The following is a 19,111-nucleotide window of genomic DNA, read 5'->3' as shown; positions in this document are numbered from 1 at the left end:
ACACACACACACATATATATATATATATATTTATATTTATATATAAATGTGTATCTTAATACAGTTACAGTATATGTCGAGGTTCGCGCCGGAAGAATTCGTTCTAAACTTTTAACTCTACATATGAGAACACATTCAAGACACAAGGCAACTTTACTAACGTCTGCAAACGTCAAATCAATACAACCTAAAACCTATCAGAGATCACACATAAGCTACAAATCAGTAAACGTTGACAAGGTTATTATTTGAATATTAAGCATATTACATATAGGCCACGTAATGAAAATGTCTGAGAATATATACTAAGGCAAAGTCTCAGTTTTACAAAGTGTTTTAAGAAATCATAAATTCGGCGCCTATTCTAACGTGTAAGTTCAAACCAAATCAGTTTGACAGTGATCAATAAAATATTAGACAAGTTAAAGTAATTGAAAAGCGAGAAGTATGATGTAAAATTACCAACAGGCCAACTCTGGGTCTACTTTTTTTCATATTTTCATTGAAACTGCAACTTTATGCTAAATCCTATGGTATAGATTCTTGTAAAATAAATTTAAACATATAGTTCTGTGACTGTGAACTTAAAAGTGCATAGAAAACATTGCAGTGCTGAAAGAGGGGTACGGACCTGTGGTTTTGGGCAGTCAGCATTTATTTGCACTTCACTGAAATAACTGAGGTCATTGGATTAGATTTTGTTCGCACACAATAATGAAATGATGAGAATCCTGTGCAAGCCGCGCCTGTGAAGATATGAGGATTTGATTTAAAAAATACGGCCTGCAATTGGTTGTTGTGTTATGTTAGCCATAATAATGTATAGTATCTGTATGAATTGTTTGTGGGCAGTATTTAATACTCTAAATTTAGCTTGAGGGTACAAACATGTTGTTATAAATAAACGTATTGTTGTAAGAGAGTGGTTTCACTAGTGTGCTAACACAACTATACACGGAACGAAATAATTATGTGGAAAATAGTACTTGGATGGAATTTCAACAATGAATGAATAAATGATAAGCATTTATTTCTGTATGGCAACAACAAGAGTCATTATGACACTGGTGTACTATTTTAAACACTTCACGCTAGCTTACGAGTTGCCATGTGTCTTTTTACTTCTTTATCCCTTTGGATGTTCCATGACCGACCACTGGGTTAAAATGACAGTCAAGTGTCTTGCCCAAGGTCACACAGGCACAAAATGGTAGCACTATCGAACATATTTCTTTACAGTTAGAGTGCTATAACCATTGAGCCACTTAAAGAGAAAAAACATTTCCGCTCACCAACAAGTCCATCTTTTGTTACAGCAACAAGTGCGCCACTGAATGAAGGAAAATGTTTCAGTATTCTGTTCAAAGCATCTTCTGTTGCTTGTGTGGGAGAAGCACCTTGACGCATGGATTCCACAGCCTGTCATATGTAAAATATTTGCATTGAAAAGTTGCCCTAGTAGTAGAATTCACAATTTGTAACAAAACCAACAAAGCATTGCAAAAAAACGATAAATGTAAATGTAAGAAAACTATTTAGCTGTTTTGCAAATTGAACATTTCAGCTTTTGTTCCATAAAAATTAAGGTTTTATGTATTTAATATTTAAACCTTTATATAAAGAATGCTTTCTACTTTAAAATTAAAAAATTTTTACCAAGTACGAAAGTCATTTTTATGATACCCATACATTACTATACAACACTTACATGAATGAATATAACTTACTTTATCCTTGTGTGGCCGGAAAACAACAGTCCTTATCACACGGGTTTAACACCTCGTGCCAGCTTACGAGTTACCACTTATGTTACTTTGTGGGTAATTATTATCTTTTTTATTTTTTTTATGTATGACTGATAATTTGAACAACCCATAAGTGACCACTGGGTTGGAGCAATTGCCATTAAATGACTTGTCCGAAGACACATCTGCCCACAATGGTAGCAGCGTCAAGCCTTGATCCTATAATCTTCACGTACCTGGTAAGCGGGTAGAAACCTCATCATGACATCACCATCACCCGTAGCAACAGCCCCACCTACTAAATCATCGGCATAGCAACCTGACCCGGGCAAGGGGGAATCCCCAACTCGCCTAAAAATAAAAATTGAGAATATTTGATTTATATATTTGCACAAAATTTAAATTAATTTATAATGACAAACTTATTATTTTTTTAACAATATAACTTGTTAGTGGTACTAGAAAAGGAGCAAACATATTTGTAGAGAGAACTTTAAATATTTTTTCTACTAATTTATAACTAAGGTACACTTCTAATTTTGGTCAGATTTGCCTATCCATTTAGGAATGTATATTTATTTTTTCCATATGATTTACCAACATGAATGAATAAATAAATGTAACTTTTATATCCTTGCGTGGCAGAGCAACAACAGTCGTTAAAAGTATAACATGGGTGTTCCATTTTTTACATCTGCTGGCTTACCAAGTACATACCTTTGTGGGCAACATAACCCAACAGTTTCTGACAAACAACTAATTTTTGTGCTTACCCAGGAACCTTATGTGTCATCCCATTAGTAGAAGTCCCAGCAGCTATATGTCCATTCATATCAATTGCTAACATTCCTATAGTGTCATGGTTGGACTGATCTATACCAAGCTCAACACGAGGTTTAGTTTTCTCGGTGTTAAGTTGATTGGTTGGTTTGTATGGCCCACATGATGTGGTGGGGTCAGGTGTGACGTTGGATCTGTAGTTTGGTTGACAATTCTTGGCTTTCCAATCATCATACATCTAAATAATGAAATAGCTTTTAATATTTTGTATGTATTGTATAAAGTAAGTTGGTCAAATGAACTTTTTTATTTGGCAAATAGTTTATAGCCTGAAAAAAATGGTATTTCTGGATATTTCTTTTAGATATAACAGGATTTTATTTTCAAAATTAAAAAAAATGCACCTTTGCAAGTAATGATAGCATTAATAAACATCAATATTACGCCACATGCCTGCTGTGAGTGATTAGTAGTTAATGATTCTTGCTTGAATCCCATTTCCTTTGCAAACTCTGTAGCAAGTTGTCCCACCAATAAAGTATGTTCTGTGTTTTCCAATACCCTTCTTGCAACTCCTATCGCATTTTTAACTTCTCTCAAACAACCAACTGCCCCAACATTCATGTTGCCACTAAAATAGAACACTACATCAAATGGTCCATCACAAAACTGGTGCCAAAAAAATAAAAACACCTTTTGTATAAAACAAAGCCAGTGTGGGATATAGATCTCATTTTTGATTGTTGCTTGACAGTCTTGGCACAGAACACAACATACAAATTACAATTACCTATAAACTTATTTTTAGCCACATAATATATAAGAAAAAAAGGTAAATTGAAGGTAAACAGCAAATAGTTATATTTATATAATCAACATACAGTAAATAATGCTAAAATCAACTTATGGTAAATAGTAATAAATTTAATATAAAGTAAATGGTACTTAGATTAACATACAGTAAATTGTATTAAAATAAACACATGGAAGGTAAAAGTGAATGAATGTAACTTACTTTATCCTCGCGTGGCCGGAAAACGACAGTCGTTATCACACAGGTTTAACACCTCGTACCAGCTTACAAGTTACCATGTATGTTACTTTGTGAGTAAATTTAAATATGTTTGTTACACTTACTCACCCATCCATTATCATAGCATCCAATGTAGTTTCACCCATTTCATCGGGTGAACCCCCATATCCTACACTACCATCACACTGATCCACCTCACATCTCGTACATCCTTGTTCAACTGCATCCAACACTGATGAGGAAGAAATCAAGGAGGACCAAGCTAGAGGAATGTATAACATGTTGTTTTGCCATGCAAGATGCAATATATAGGCCATATAATACAAAACATATACTAAAGAACAAAGGTTAATATATAAAATATTATATGCGGCTTGTATATTAAAGATATACAATATAGTACAAGATTAAAATTAAAAAAAATTGTTCTAAACTTTAAAAAAAATATAATGTCAAACGTTTTTCTTTTAAAATGGGATTTATTAAACCAATATAAATATTCACATCTTGAGCTATTAAAGATTAAACAGACAAAAGCCTTAAATTTCAATACATAATATTAAAGTGTTGTACCTGCATCTGTGGCTTGGGGCCATGGCCATGTGTTGACTACGATTGGTAACTCAGCATTAGACATTAGGACTGTACATAACAAACATGCATAAAAAAGCATTGCAACATTCTCAATGTAAAGAAAACTTTATTGAATCTATAAAAGAAATTTGTTTGTGCAGCAAGTGGCATAATTTGTCATCAAGCAGAAGTAAAGTAACCTATTGGAATAGTAGAACACACAATAGTAAATAGCATGGGGTGTTGGAGTACACTAATTAACAAAAAAGAACAAACATACATATTTATTTGTACAAATACTTTGAAAAAAGCCAGAAATCAACAAAACACATGAACATCGTTATCGCTATGAATATAAAAATGTTGGCAAATGTACAGCAAACTTTAGAAATAATTAAATCAAAATTTCAAAAGCTTTAAATAACTAGACTAGCCTATGAGATAAAAAGAATTGTGAACACAACTTTTACACAATTTAGAATTTACTGCTTTGCTTTTGGCAAATGTGTTCAACGTATGACAAACGTTTTTGTTCAAAACACTTTTTAGTTCAACAAATTGCAACATAATAACTAATGCAGTATTTAAGGTTGATTTTACAAATTAACAAGGTGAGGAGTGATGACATAAATAAAACTGGGTATACTAAACAATGATTGATTTAAATGGACTTTATAACCAGGACTGCAATAGAATGTAAAGTTTACTAAACATCACTTATTCAGCTTATTTTAACATATTTTAATAACTTTTTAGTTTTTACATCTTGAAAGTTTAAACTGAATTTTTTAGAAAAAAGTTTCTCATTCCAACACAGGCTTCATTTGTGCATAGTGGACAACGCAAAGGTAGCTGAGGGGTGCTGACGGCATCTGAATTCAGATGGGATTTTACAACGTCAGCCATTGCTTGAATAAAGATGGGACTGTCATTTAGGGATTCAGCTCTGTGAATATTTTCAACACCTGCTTCCATCGCAAGCTCACCGATGTATTCTTCATCTAGCTCAAATAATGTTTCTATGTGATCACTCGTAAAAGCAATTGGCACGAGAAGCAAGTTTTTAAAACCGTTTCGGCAAAGACCTTTAATTGCTTCATCTGTCTGTGCACCTAGCCATGGCATTGGACCAACTTTGGACTGCCAGACAAGCCTGTATGGATTGGAGTTGTCTAATCTTTCCATAACTCTGCTTACAGTAGCAGCTACTTCAGCAGGATAAGGGTCACCTCTGTTTACAACCGACATTGGAAGTGAATGAGCAGAAAACAAAATCACAACCTTGTTTCGAACATCTTTGGGAAATTTCTCTAAAGCAGCTGCTGTTCGATCTGCAAATGCTTCAACCAATCCACTGTGAGTTGGCCATCGATCAATAACACTCCATTTCATCGCAGAAATGTCTTTTGGGTTACGCTTATAGTGTCGGAATATTGCATTAAGGCTGCTACCAGTGGTGGAACAACTGTATTGCGGATACTGGGTAAAAGCAACAGCTCTTTCAACACCATCGTCCCTCATTTGATCAAGAGCGTCCTCCGTCAAAGTTGGCACATATCGAAATCCAATATAATGTTTATGGGGAGCAGTCTCAGGGCTTATTTTATTAAGAAGTTTTACCATTTCAGTGCCTTGGTGGTTTGTCCACTTAGTAATAGGAGACCCACCTCCAATTTTCTTGTACTGCTCCTCAATTTTTGGTGTTCTTCGTTTTGCAATGAAGGGAGCAAGTCGACTCCGAGCAGGAAGAGGAATAAGATCGGGATCGGAAAATAGTCGGAAAAGAAAGTCATAAACATTCTCCCACTTTTCTGGTCCTCCCATGTTCAAAAGAACAATCCCTGTCTTAGGCTTAACCACTGTACTCCCAGTGTTATAGCCTCGAAATGAGGGCTGCTGCACCACACTAGCGCATGACCAAGCGCGAGGAACAGTTCGCATGAATTGCAACATAGTCTTGTTTTTATTTTAAAATGTAATTCCTACTGCGAAAATAAAATATGCGCTTGTGAGTACAAAAAAACATAATACAACTATTGTAGAGCTACCAAAACACTGAAGTCCCAGTTTTAAATAACAAGCAATAAGAAAATGCCCAGCACCGAGTTGTTTCTTTTTATTCAAACTAAGCTGCTTTATCACTCTTTACGCAAGCAGCGCGAATACTGAATGAAATCAACCGTGAATAAAACTAAGCTTATGTAGCTACACCTATAAAGTTAGCATAAAAAATAAAAATCTAAAGGGTCAAGGTTTTTTCATATAAACACGTTTATAAACCGAATACTGTATTTTTCATTAACTGCTCTGTGCAGAAAATACACGATTCGTGCTGGTATAAACACATCGGAGATTCCCAGACAACTAACGCGCCACTACTTGCAAGCAATGTGCCAAAACAATGAACCCAGAGTGAATTAATTGGCACTATTTATAATCGATTATGGATAACCTTTTGTTCCAGCTGTATCGGGAATTATCCAACGTAATGAGACTTCTAAATGCACTTTTTTTAGCATTTTAACAAATTCACGTAGAGTTGTTTTGTACGATCTCATTCGCAACTGAGGACGCGACAGGATGTTCTATTCAAGACTATTCGTTCTGGCAGGTAAGATTAGTCTTATCCCTACTTTTTCAAGGTTTTCGCAGGAAAAGGGGATTTAACGAAATTAATCCCCGGAAATACTAGTTAAATATAGATAGCAGCTTATATAACATCTGTATCTTAAAATTCTTGTTTTTTTTAGGTTTGTTTGTTTCCGTCTTATCGAACGACCCACTCTTTCGAACAATTGACTTCGGAAAATGGACGTCGTGGTCAGATTGGGGAGAATGCTCCGTCACCTGCGATCGAGGTGTTCAATACAAGTTAGTGTCATGTTTAGTTTTATGGGGTAAAATTAAATATTGCAAATTGTTATTTCTTGCGTTTTTGCACAGATCGCGAAACTGTACGGACGGCATTGCTGGCATAGGGAAGTGTAACGGGTTGGCTTGGGAGGCGAGAGCTTGTGTCAAAAAGTCATGCGATAGCAACAGTGAGTTTAAACTTTAAATGCATAATATAGTACCGTGGGGTAAGATGGGACACTTTTAGCATATAATATTCAATTACCCTATGTTTTAAACAATTAACAAAGGTTTATGGGAGCGGTGACAATACAGTTTTATAATTGTTTGAACATTCTCTGTTTATACCAAATTCGACACGAAAACAGATTGAAAAGGTGTCCCGTCTTCCCCCACCCTACTTATACACAATACGAATAATTGTGGTTCGACCAATTAAACTCGCATTCTTTTGTCAATATACGAACGTAGGTACAATAGCAGTAACACAAACTGTACCGACCACTCCTACTCCAACTACGAAACGCCCTAAGTCTTACGTGAGAAATTGCTACCACGAAAACCGGGCGGCCAGCTACAGAGGATTCACGTTCAGAACTATTTCGGGCCGATTTTGTCAACAGTGGACATCTAACTTTCCGCATGTTCATTCTTAGTAAGTTTACAGTGCGACTTATTTGCATGAAACAGCTACTTTACATTATATGAATGTAAGTTTCTTTATTCTCACATGGCGGAAAATGACAGTTTTTATAACATGTGTATTCATGCACTTCGTGTCCGTTTACTAGTTACCGCGAATATAACTTTGTTTATCATATTTTGTTTTGTAAAATCCTTGAAGTATGGCGCTGGATTATATACTCTTAGTTGTATAATGTCAGCTTAAAAAAATGATTAAAAAGTTTAACTTCCACAGGTTTTTTGTTTTCTAATTTTCTATTTGTTTTATATAGCACTCCGAGCAACTATCCTCAAGGTGGGCTTGGTTCTCATTCATATTGTCGAAGTCCAGACAACGATCACAAACCGTGGTGTTTCACAAGCGATCCAGCGAAGAAATGGGAATACTGCAACATTAAAGAATGCTCAGAACGTAAGACGCTGCCAATTGCTTGTTTGTGCATGTCATGGCAAAAAAGGGATTTTTTAACACTCTATATTGTTCGATGTAGCGTGAAAAATCAACATTATGCTATGTATATATGGTATTTTACACAGATGTATAGTGGGTTGGGGTAAAATGGGACATTTTATTGTTTAATGTTATTGTTCCAATTTTAGTATACAAGGACTATTTACAGAATTATATAGCTGTAACCCGGCGACTCCAAAAGAGCGTTGTTAATTGTTAAAAAAACATGATAAAAAATGTAGCATATTATATATGTGCTAATGGTATTCCCTATACCACATACAGGGTTAAATTACTATATTATAGGGCTCATTGATGAAATTTAAATTGCAGTTCCTTTACCAACCACCACCACAACCACTACTACCAAAGAACCAGTGACGTACACCCCAACACTCTGCTTTGATATGCGACACCCATACAGCTACAGAGGATTGGTCTCAACAACATCAAGTGGACAGCCATGCCAGATATGGGATTATAATAAGCCGCATTCACACATATAGTAAGTCTACAATTACCAATCCTATTGTAACTTCAAAACGAAATTACCATACACGAGTTGCATTCGAGTTACGTATATATGGAAAAGTTTGTACTACCTAACTTCGTTGGCTATTTTTATATGGCTGTCAATTTGGAAAAACTGTTTGCGCTCACCAAAGAACATCAGATACCAGCAATTTACTTGTGTTTATTAGCTTACAGCAATGGATAATATTTTTATGCCATTGGCTTCAAACGCCCATAATGTTACAAGCATCAAGCATATTGAATCCACCCCCTTAGTTATGCAAGCGCTATAATGACCATGGCGTCCAACTGATATATAGTAGGGTGGGGGAGGTAGGGACACATTTAAAATCGATTTCTCATGCCATTCAGTAGTAAAGAAAGACATTTATAGAATCGTAAAACCGTACCCACACGACTTCTATAGACTGTATTTAAATGTTTAAAACACGATCAGGATAATTGGATGTTATGTGCTAAAAGTGTCCAATCTCCTCCCGCTCTTTAGGTATAATATATCATTCTCAAATACGCACCGTATGTTTTTTTGCAGCACGTCGTCTCGGTTCCCAACCATGGGTCTTGGTTTCCACAACCAATGTAGGAATCCAGATGGAGATCTGAGGCCTTGGTGTTTTACAACCCACCCTGATATTCCGTGGGAATATTGCAATGTACCATCTTGCAATGGTAAGAATATCTGCACAATTTTGTTGAAACGAGCGTGTTAAAACATAGTTTAACTTGTTTTATATCCATTTAGGTCCCACTACTACCACTACACCAGTCTGGACAACTACCTTTTCAACGACAACCAAAATGACAATTACAACACCCAGGCAACTCCCAGATGGTTGTGGAAGATCCTTATATCCGATGGCTTCCTCATTTCGAATCTTTGGAGGTAAAGTGGCACTTATATTATATTAATATGGATGAATGCATGATATAGGTTGGAGTTACATGACCATTTGTTTCATTCTATTTTATCGTTCCGGTTGGTGGTAAACAAAAACTATTTATAAAATTATATAACCAAAATGAGAATACGCCCTAACAGTATTCGTCTTACCCCTTAATCTTATAGTAGGGTGGGGGAAGATGGGACACGATAATATCCAAATATCCTGATCGTGTTTTAAACAATTAACAACGGTCCATGTGCGTCGTTAGAATACGGTTTATAATTCTTTGAATCTTCTTTGTTTACTACTAAATGGGATGAGAAAATAGAATGAAAATGTGCCTCATTTTCCCCCACCCTACTCTATATTAGTGACACTTATTCATTCTCGGGTTGGACAATGACAGCCATTAGAACACGGGTGTCATATTTCATACATTTCATGTCTGCTTACGAGTTATATCTTTATTTACCTTTGTGAAGGTTAATTTATCTATATCCAAAAGACATGTAGGCTACGTAACATACGTACATTTTCACAATGGTAACAGTTAACATCGAAGGGGATGCTGTTCTTCAGTTACGATGCGAGCTTTCTGAGATAGGGCACCAGGCACCATACACCAATATATAACTTAAACTATTTTTGATTTGAACAGGTGTCGAATCTGTGAAAGGCAGTTTACCTTGGCAACTTTCCTTGCGTAAAACATCCGGGAACTCGCATTACTGTGGGGCAACGATCATCAGTACGCATTGGGTGATTACAGCCGCACATTGTATAGCTAGGTAAACAAATCGTGTATATTTCAAATGCCATTTAAACAAATATCAAATCTACATTTGCTTGTTACAGCCCAGACCTTCCACATACGTATTACGCAATGGCTGGGAAATATTATAGGAACCTTAGGAACGAACCGGGAGAGGTTAGAATCAATTTCCAGATGATATTCAAGCACAGGTTGTTCAACGCGCAAATTCTTAACAATGACATTGCACTAATGAAGGTGATTATGTAACTAAAAGCATTTTCATGAACGACATTAGTTAAAGCTTGGTTGCATTATATTGCACACCTCAGACACTCGCTTTCCAGTTACCGCATATACCTAACTTTGTAAGTAAGCGGTAACTGTGGAAAACACGTCTGGATAATTAAAAACTTGCCTGCTTTTTCAGGTTACAGCACCAATCATCTTTACCAACAAAATCCAACCTGCGTGTCTTCCAACCACGAAACAGCCACCTCAAGATCAGCGTGTTGTCATTGTATCCGGCTGGGGAAGAACCGAAAGTAAGAATCGTTTCGTATTTTTAAGCTAAAAACAATATTTGCATATCTTAACGACTATTTAATACAGCTGCCGGTTCCAGTAGCGTGCTGATGCAAGCTAGCTTGAAAATCATATCTGCAGCGAGATGTAGGCTGATGCATGACAGTCTGGACGAAGGAATGATGTGTGCAGGTTATACTTCAGGAGGAAGGGATTCTTGCCAAGTAATACCATTATTATATTCTGTTTATTGCTCTAATTTATTATTTTTTGGTGCTATATACGTCCGAGCAGATACAGATTATATGTTTGTCTAATAGGCCTATCACGCGTTTGAATGAATGAACGTAATTCCCTTACTCTCAAGTGGCAAGGCACGACAGTTGTTCCAACACGCGTGTCCTAACACGAGTGTCCTCCATCAAACACGCGTGTAACGTTTTGGTTATTAATTTTTTTAAATTAATGGCTGCGAATTAGATGCTACACTCATAAGTGACCACTGGGTTCATTTGTGATTACTGTCTGCTCACTGGCACAGACGTCTACAATATTAGCAGCGCCGAGCCTTGAACTCGTAAACTCTTGGTTTGACGCAGGCGCGCTAACTACTATGCCACGTACATTCAGTTGCGACATACATCTTATGGTGTTAAATTTGTTAATAAAACCAACTTACTTGCTACAGGGTGATAGCGGAGGTCCATTGATTGACATGAATGATAACAACGGTAGATATGAGATTGTTGGAATCGTGTCTTGGGGCATCGGGTGTGGTCTGCCAAATAAACCAGGCGTTTATACCCAGGTAAGAAATAAACCAACATATTTCAAATGTAAAAATATCATTGAGCCAAAACTATAGTACTGTGAAGTAAGATGAATACTGCTAGCAAATATTATTTTATATTTTCGTTTTTTACAACGCTCTTACAGTCGATAGGATACGGTTGTACAATTCATTAAACATCCTGGAAAATCTTATTTTACCCACGCAAATTTACCCCTTTGTGTTTTTACATTTATTTAAATTAAACATTTTTAGGTGTCATATTACCTGGATTGGATCAATTGGATCATGTCTTCCTACTAGTTTCAAACGATTCTAATATTCCAAAGGTGATTTGTTGGTGATTTCGAAACGCTTCCATATTTCCAGCAACCAGATTTATAATTTTTATGAACAATATTACTATTTCAGTATTTTTATTACTTTAAGAAAAGAGTTTGCCCATCACAAAAATACATTATTGAAAAAAATATATTGTTGGTTATTTAGATTTAGTGCAGCTAGTTTTGCTAGAATGTGTCCAGTTACATTATTAAAAGCACCATAATACATGCTGAAAAGTTAAACAGGTGTAACAGTTTTAGTTACTTTGTTAAACCATGCAGAAGAGAAAAGACGTATTTATCTCATGATACTAGAACATACATAATATATAACTCAGATACATTTAAAATAAAATGCGACTGAAAAACAATCAAGAATTAATCTTCCAATACAAAGGAGTTAAAAACCGCAACAAATAAATGCATTCCTCGCTTGGCCCAAATCTCGGGACCATCATCTTGCTGATTGTTTTAACCTAAGAGACAAGAATCAGGATATGATGCATTTCTTCTCTTCTGGGAGGTTGCCATCTTGTCTCTCCATCTCTAAAATCACTTTCTTGAAAATTTCCTGAACGTCCTGTAAATAATGGATTTTAATATGTTCAACCATGTTACAATAACAGATTAGTGTAAATGTAGTATTACTATTGTTGACACAGGCAAGGTAATAAACAGTCATTGCTTCAACCCAGTGGTCACCAATGGATTGTACAATCGTCAACAATACAGAACAAAAAACACATAGTTCCCACATGTTAACTTGTAACGAACAAAATATGTAAAAAATAACACTCGCATTATGACATTAGGCAATGACTTGCAAGCAGATAAAAAATCGCATTCATTCAGTATGATACAGAGCTATTTTAAAATAATAGGTTTATAATTTACCAAATTATCTTTGGCTGATGTTTCCAGAAAGATGGCGTTCCATGTTTGAGCGAGTTTCTGACCTTCATCTGTGGTTACTTTCCTATGCATGTGGAGATCGGTCTTATTTCCAACAAGAACTATAGGGATTCTGCAGCAAAGAAAACAACTAACGTTGATACGCAGTTAATATTGGTTGTAGAGTGTAATTTATTACTGTTCTAGACTGTTGTATAATATATTGTTCCATCTAGACTGTTAAATCTGATTGAATAAAAACACTACCTACCTTGCTAAAAAGATTTAATTAAAAACAAAATAAAGTTTGCCAATGAAGAATGTATACAAAATATGCATCAAGCAAAAATAATGATCAGTTTTAAACCTTTAACTGTTGAAGCAAATTAAATTGTTTGTTCTTATACCTTGTTATATTGATTTAAACTTTAATGTATATTGATTGCGCAATAAAAGTACATGTCACTCAACTTACTTGATCCTACCAACCATGTCCAGTAGTTTATCGTATATTACTTTCACAACTTCAAAACTATGAAAGTAAAAAAGTTATTTTCACATCTTATTGAATTTTTAGTAAAATCTACGATGACATGGCTAAAACACAGTAAAAAGAATCAAACATGGAAATTTGATTAATATGGTTAATGCAGTACACTATGGCTCTGCTTGTTTGTATACATATGTTACAGCAGAGTAAAAGCTATTTATTTCATAAAATCCCTGGACATTATACTTATGCCTTTAAGTGTAATGTTATTAACTTATTACTGGCGCTTTAACCCTATGATAATCTAAACAAATGACATATTGTTTTTTTGTAACCATAGGACAAGTTACCCAAAACAGCAGGTTAAATTTTTGTTATACATATGAGAAACAAACAACGGTAATACTTCTAACTACTATTAAAATTATTTAATGAAATAATTTCTTTTTCCATCTCAAATTACATGTTATATTTATCGCTCAGGTAATTACCTCTTTGCAGATGTGACAGAGTAAACAAGAATATAACCATGAATATCCAGTGAATATGAAACGGGAAACAAGGAATATTCATCCTGGTTGAAAAATAGTTTATCATCAAAAAAGTTTAAAAATATCTAAACCCTAACATAAAATATTCTGTGTACAAAAAGTCATTTAAAATGAACACAAGTATAAAATATTCAATGGATCATGTAATGGGCCTCCCTCATGTTAGCTAAAAAGTGGCGCTGCTTCTAAGGTATGGAGGAATTTATTTATTTTGTGTAGTGGGGAAATAGCAGGGTTTGAATTTCATACACCTCATGTTGCAAGTTACCACCTTTGTACCTTGGTAGGGAATTATTTTGTTTGATATTAATATTTGAATTATATCGTTTTGTAACTTTATGGGTGTCACAGTTGTAACTTTCTGTGTGTTTATTTGATTTTTAGTTTTAATATATGGTTGTTTTTTGGACAATACATAAGGGACCAATGGATTGGTTGGAGGCTTGGAAGCAATGGCTGTCTAAGTTTCTACCAATGACACATACTACACCCACAATAGCACGTGCCTTTAACCCATATCCTTTTGTCCTGCAGACTAATGACTGTGTCAGGGTACCAGACAATATAAAGATCTATCATATAATTAAAAAACAATACCTGTCCAGCAGTGTCCACAATGTTTAATTTATATTCTTGATTAAGAACCTTGATCTGTCTTGTGAATGCTGTAATAAAATTTATGAATAAATATATATATATAATTTATATATTATTTGTTCATTTTTTCTAATTTTAAATTAATATTTAATTTAATTGTTTAATTTAATATTTAAATTTGCCATAAACCTTGATATAAATATAAAGAAGATTCTTGGACAACATTAAAATGAGGAATGGAGGAAAAACACCGCTACTAAAAGAAGGGACGAAGAGGAACTATTTTTTTTCCAAAATAAGTGGGGGGGGGGGGGGCGGTGGGGAAAATGGTGGTGGTGGAGGGATGTTAAGTGGAGAGACCAGTCCCCTTCGTTCCTCCACTTATTTTGGATAAAAAATTTAGTGTTGTCTAAGATTCTTCATGTTATCATTATTTTGTATACATTTTTTAGCTTTTATGAATGCTACCAAGCAATACCATGCAGACACATGGTTGCAAATATTAATAAACAACTTACTGTTTTCAATAGTTGGATCGTATGATTCAACAAACTGATTGTCAACAAACTGAATTGTAATGGAGGATTTTCCTGGTAAAGAAAAATATCTCTAATGTTTTCAATATTTTGCATACAGCATAGTTTAAATAGTTTCAGTTAACCAATATTACATAACATTACTTAAATAGAAATAGCGCTTAAATTCTTTAACACGCCACGAGAGGATAATTTTCAATTTTCATTCATTCATTCATTCATTCATCTATTCAAAACAGCCAGTCTGCAAAGTATGGCAGTTCCTGACGAGATCTCGCGCGTGCAAGACGGTTATTTTTCGCGTTCGCGCGTGCTATCATTAAAAATCTGCGTGCAAAGCATGTACATTTTCAAGCCACGTTAGGAAATCTTACTTAATTTAATACGTATTTTTTTCTTTGTTTAATTAATTGGCGTGCGTAGGAGAAATTGTGGCGTGCATAACCGAAAGTCTGTAAAAAAATCGCGCGTGCACCTGCCATACTCTGCAGTCTGGCAAAACAAAACGTAATATACATTAATACATAACGAAATTTACCAACAGATCGATATCCCATAATTGCAAGTTTGCGTTCTCTGGGCGGTGGCATGGTAAGGAATTGCAACAAAGTTTTTTCTGAATATTTTATATTACACCTTGTACCAGATCAAACGCAACTACACAGCACGGTTTCTTATATCTCTTCCCAAAGTGCACACGAATTGGTTACCAAAGTAAATATAGTATATAGTACACATGCTAACATTTTTTAAGGTCCATTTTTGTACTTTAATACAGTCCAATTTTCATTACCGAAGACTGTCACATATTGGAGAGGCCATTCGTAACCTCGGTATGTTGCATTTTTCGAAAAGCTTCACCAAAATCAGTATCCTTCAGAACTAAGAACGGAAATATTAGTTGTATATTTGTTTAAAAGCACAAGAGAGCCAAGCTTTAATGAGTAGGCACGTTCTATTATAAAATGACTAGCTAAAACGAAGATTTTTATTTATAGTGCTATGGCGTAGGATGAGAAACTGCTGTTAGCATCTAAATTCCATGTTTCCTTATCGTGGTTCGAACAACTAACAGCACCCTTTTTACTCGCAGGAATACGGCTATATAACGTATAAATGAATGAATGGAATTTATTTTGTCTCTTCGTTCACGATAACCAAGAACGGAAGAGTTTACAAAGGCGAAAAGACGGGTAGTAACGGTTAAACAACAGTTGTTAAAAGACGATTACTAAATAACAAAAAGAGAAATAAATTTTAGGATAAAAGGTGTGGTCGTTACTATACTGTACACAAAAGAGATTAAAACCAACCTTTTTGCTCTCCACAAATGTTCGCAACTATACCCTATCCTGCTATATATCTCTGATACAGAATCAACGTGATCTAATTATATATATTTATATATCTAAAAGTTGTCAAATAAAATCCCCCGCTTTTTATTCTTATTTATTATTCTAGATCCCGGATTTGTGATATTGAACCTACCACATTTGATCGAACAGGAAAGTGTTAATTACACTGTTTCAAATCTGAGGAAATATTTTAAAATCCAGAAGTATATATATTATGATTTGGTTTCAGTCAAGAAGTTATAAAGACTATATGCGAGAAAAAAAGAAATATTCTAATTAGTAAAAATCAGAGTCCGTATATAAACATGTTTATATACCGACTCTGGTAAAAATCATAGCATAGAAGAGCAAGACCTGTTCGACGAAAAGGGATCTATTTTATTGCCATTACGTGCCCCTAGAAAGCAGAGCCGTGTCTCTCACATGAGCAAACAATATATAGTTATGATATATAATAAAATGTAACATTTACGAATATGTAGTTAAGTAAAATGGGACGCTTACCTCTTTGTAAAAATCACTCACTTTCGCACATTTGCGTGACGAGTAAGTAAACCACCAGTTACAGTTGGCCTTCAATAGAGGGCGCCATGCCTTCAATGTATTTAGATTTCTGTGCTAAGACGTTACTTTGTTTTTGATAAAGGGAACTTCCCGCGACCGTAAAATTTGCATAAAATTATTAACGGTGCCAGCTGTGAAAGTTCCCGTTGCTATTGTTTAAAGAACATATATTTCTCGGGACATGTCTATCAAAGACAAAAAAGAAATTAATATAAACCCTGATGCTAGCCTTTTTTCCTATAATAATGGTATCATACCAAATGAAAATCAAAAAGAGTCTTGTGAAACATGTCGTCGTTTAAAACAAGAAGTTAACAAGCTGCAAGTTACTGTTGGAGATTTAAAAACAACAGTTAAAGGCTTAGACCTGCGTCAAACCCAGCTGGAAAACACGGTTGAGGAATTAAAGACAAAACAAACCGTTTCAAATTCTACGGAGACAGAGAAATATTTTAAGGATATAATTAAACAAATATTGGGTATACCCAGTTTATTGTTTGAAAAGTTTTCTACATAACCAACATGATTTTTTGTAGATGCTGAAAGACAAAAATCAGAAGTATTAGCAAAAGAAAATAGGTTTACAAGCGCCACCAAAAATTCAGTAGTTATGATATTTCACGACGAGTAAGCAGAACTGTGGTGTAAATATATTGTTAGATAATAGTTTTGTTTATTACAAGGTTTTTAAAAATCTTAAATTGAGTATTGACAAGAATGACCTTTGTTGTAGAAAATTCAAGGGCTCTGGATTCATCATCCATCCAGATGAAGTTCTGCGAGATAATCTTGAACTGAAATCATACTTGTGTGTTGTTACATCCAAACATGTTGTCTGCACAGCCGCTAAAGAACGAACTGAAGTAATTATACCCAAGTTAAAACTACTCATTTTTTATACTATATAATCAATGTTCTAATTTTAAATATTTGTATTAAGGGGACACCGCTTTGTGGCCTTGATGTACGGAATAATGATTGGTCAATTGGTACATTGAAAGTAGATAAAGTTATACCTGACGATGATGCAGATGTTTCTCTCTTGTTAGTGGTATGTAAAAATTGCACAATTTATTTTTAAGTGATAAACATTCATAACTTTTATCAGAAAAAAGGTTTTTATCATTACGAACCACTGCGTTTGTGTGGTGAAAATTCCATCCCTAAATGGAGAGACAAGATCACAGTTATAGGCACTAGCGACGATCGTTCACCCAATACGGTGACAGAAGGAATTGTGAGCTGTAGGGATCAACAGGTTGTGAACAGTGGCCACTTGCAAGATAATACACCAATTTTCTCCTCGTTCATTCAGTGTAGCATGACTATCAGGGTAAAGTTTTTTTTACTTTTTAATTTTATACAAAATCTGGTATAGTGTTGTTAATCTATAATAAATTAAATCTCTGAACAGGCAAAGACTTCAGCACTAAAGTAAAAAATCTAAGGTTGTTTTTTCCTGCTCCAGAAAGGATTTTCTGGATCTCCTGGCTTTGTAGAATCTGGTGAAGTGATGGGGATGGTAAAAAGTGGTAATGATGCAGTTGATGCAAATAAAAAAGATGCAAATGATCAGAACAAGACTGTTACCCTGGTACGTTTAGTATCATCAGAAATTATTAAAGAAGCATTTAGCCGCCTTAAGAGTCGGATTCTCAATGCTCTTCAGGATTTAAAAAAATCAACATAAAACTTGGTCATCCACTGTGTTAACTACATTGGAGATTAATATTTTAGTTTGTTTATATTTTAGTAGTATTGCTTCAAATTTTTTTATCAATTTTTAAATTTTATTGCGTATCTGTGCGGAAGTGGTTAGCGTGTCTGTCTCCAGTCCTCGGGACACAGATTCGAGGCTGGTCGCTTCCGTCTTTGTGGGCATGTGTGTCCTTGGGTAAGACAATTAACAGCAATTGCTAAAACCCCATTATCTATTATTGGTTGTTAAAATTGTTAGTCATAGCTTCATAAGATAAATATCCTAAAAAAGTAACCATTTACAGCATAAAATATGTTGTAACCTGTAAGGAGGCCTGATATGTATAAAAGTGAACACCCATAGTTAAAATCAACTCGTTGCCTTGTTATTTGAGGATAAATAAGCTACATTCATTTATACACTTATGCACATTAATTGCCTATACAATTTTTACCTAATCGTTTTGTATCCTTGTGCCTTAAAGGTGCTAATAAAATCAACA

The 19,111-nt window shown here is 34.8% G+C and overlaps 5 protein-coding genes across 5 annotated transcripts; 2 read left to right on the top strand and 3 right to left on the bottom strand.

The window, feature by feature from the left end:
- Positions 1–134: 134 nt before the first annotated feature.
- LOC149733902 (N(4)-(Beta-N-acetylglucosaminyl)-L-asparaginase-like) lies at positions 135–4,336 on the bottom strand. Its single transcript, XM_089880868.1, has 7 exons — positions 4,132–4,336; positions 3,667–3,820; positions 2,979–3,156; positions 2,519–2,763; positions 1,982–2,096; positions 1,293–1,419; positions 135–746 (listed from the first exon to the last, which is right to left on the bottom strand). The coding sequence occupies exons 1-7, from the start codon at positions 4,229–4,231 to the stop codon at positions 655–657; spliced, it is 1,011 nt and encodes a 336-aa protein (XP_089736994.1). The 5' UTR covers positions 4,232–4,336; the 3' UTR covers positions 135–654.
- On the bottom strand, positions 4,239–6,449 carry LOC149733901 (ferrochelatase, mitochondrial-like). The gene has a single exon (XM_089880865.1). It carries the CDS (start codon positions 6,082–6,084, stop codon positions 4,906–4,908), a length of 1,179 nt encoding a protein of 392 aa, XP_089736991.1. The 5' UTR covers positions 6,085–6,449; the 3' UTR covers positions 4,239–4,905.
- A 141-nt stretch (positions 6,450–6,590) lies between these two features.
- On the top strand, positions 6,591–12,075 carry LOC149733900 (plasminogen-like). Its single transcript, XM_089880859.1, has 14 exons — positions 6,591–6,742; positions 6,882–7,002; positions 7,075–7,172; positions 7,456–7,639; positions 7,941–8,080; positions 8,453–8,624; positions 9,186–9,322; positions 9,396–9,536; positions 10,196–10,325; positions 10,393–10,546; positions 10,719–10,833; positions 10,901–11,037; positions 11,502–11,621; positions 11,859–12,075. The coding sequence occupies exons 1-14, from the start codon at positions 6,712–6,714 to the stop codon at positions 11,904–11,906; spliced, it is 1,728 nt and encodes a 575-aa protein (XP_089736985.1). The 5' UTR covers positions 6,591–6,711; the 3' UTR covers positions 11,907–12,075.
- On the bottom strand, positions 12,003–15,726 carry LOC149733899 (GTP-binding protein Rheb-like). The gene is made up of 7 exons (XM_089880880.1): positions 15,530–15,726; positions 14,974–15,045; positions 14,456–14,523; positions 13,799–13,881; positions 13,293–13,349; positions 12,821–12,950; positions 12,003–12,506 (listed from the first exon to the last, which is right to left on the bottom strand). The coding sequence occupies exons 1-7, from the start codon at positions 15,579–15,581 to the stop codon at positions 12,417–12,419; spliced, it is 552 nt and encodes a 183-aa protein (XP_089737006.1). The 5' UTR covers positions 15,582–15,726; the 3' UTR covers positions 12,003–12,416.
- Positions 15,727–16,955: 1,229 nt separating this feature from the next.
- Positions 16,956–18,903, top strand: LOC149733898 (uncharacterized). Its single transcript, XM_089880866.1, has 6 exons — positions 16,956–17,389; positions 17,447–17,537; positions 17,644–17,773; positions 17,851–17,961; positions 18,019–18,243; positions 18,379–18,903. The coding sequence occupies exons 1-6, from the start codon at positions 17,092–17,094 to the stop codon at positions 18,598–18,600; spliced, it is 1,077 nt and encodes a 358-aa protein (XP_089736992.1). The 5' UTR covers positions 16,956–17,091; the 3' UTR covers positions 18,601–18,903.
- Positions 18,904–19,111: the final 208 nt, after the last annotated feature.

The sequence above is a fragment of the Ciona robusta genome, chromosome 7 (genome assembly GCF_009617815.1).
Source record: "Ciona robusta chromosome 7, ASM961781v2".
Taxonomy (NCBI): Eukaryota; Metazoa; Chordata; class Ascidiacea; order Phlebobranchia; family Cionidae; genus Ciona; species Ciona robusta.
This window is presented reverse-complemented; position numbering and strand designations above follow the sequence as displayed.

Excerpts from the sequence above, each read along its gene's own strand:
- LOC149733901 (XM_089880865.1), bottom strand. The coding sequence starts at position 6,084 with ATGTTGCAATTCATGCGAACTGTTCCTCGCGCTTGGTCATGCGCTAGT.
- LOC149733900 (XM_089880859.1), top strand. The coding sequence starts at position 6,712 with ATGTTCTATTCAAGACTATTCGTTCTGGCAG. Across the intron at positions 7,003-7,074 it reads GATCGAGGTGTTCAATACAA|ATCGCGAAACTGTACGGACG; the intron begins GTTAGTGTCATG and ends GTTTTTGCACAG. Across the intron at positions 11,622-11,858 it reads AACCAGGCGTTTATACCCAG|GTGTCATATTACCTGGATTG; the intron begins GTAAGAAATAAA and ends AAACATTTTTAG.
- LOC149733898 (XM_089880866.1), top strand. The coding sequence starts at position 17,092 with ATGTCTATCAAAGACAAAAAAGAAATTAATATAAACCCTGATGCTAGC. Across the intron at positions 17,774-17,850 it reads CCGCTAAAGAACGAACTGAA|GGGACACCGCTTTGTGGCCT; the intron begins GTAATTATACCC and ends ATTTGTATTAAG. Across the intron at positions 17,962-18,018 it reads ATGTTTCTCTCTTGTTAGTG|AAAAAAGGTTTTTATCATTA; the intron begins GTATGTAAAAAT and ends AACTTTTATCAG.
- LOC149733902 (XM_089880868.1), bottom strand. The coding sequence starts at position 4,231 with ATGCTTTTTTATGCATGTTTGTTATGTACAGTCCTAATGTCTAATGCT. Across the intron at positions 2,097-2,518 it reads ATGACACATAAGGTTCCTGG|GCGAGTTGGGGATTCCCCCT; the intron begins GTAAGCACAAAA and ends TTTTATTTTTAG. Across the intron at positions 1,420-1,981 it reads GGTTTCTACCCGCTTACCAG|GCTGTGGAATCCATGCGTCA; the intron begins GTACGTGAAGAT and ends TACATATGACAG.
- LOC149733899 (XM_089880880.1), bottom strand. The coding sequence starts at position 15,581 with ATGCCACCGCCCAGAGAACGCAAACTTGCAATTATGGGATATCGATCT. Across the intron at positions 15,046-15,529 it reads TATGGGATATCGATCTGTTG|GAAAATCCTCCATTACAATT; the intron begins GTAAATTTCGTT and ends TTTCTTTACCAG. Across the intron at positions 14,524-14,973 it reads CGATCCAACTATTGAAAACA|CATTCACAAGACAGATCAAG; the intron begins GTAAGTTGTTTA and ends ATTTTATTACAG.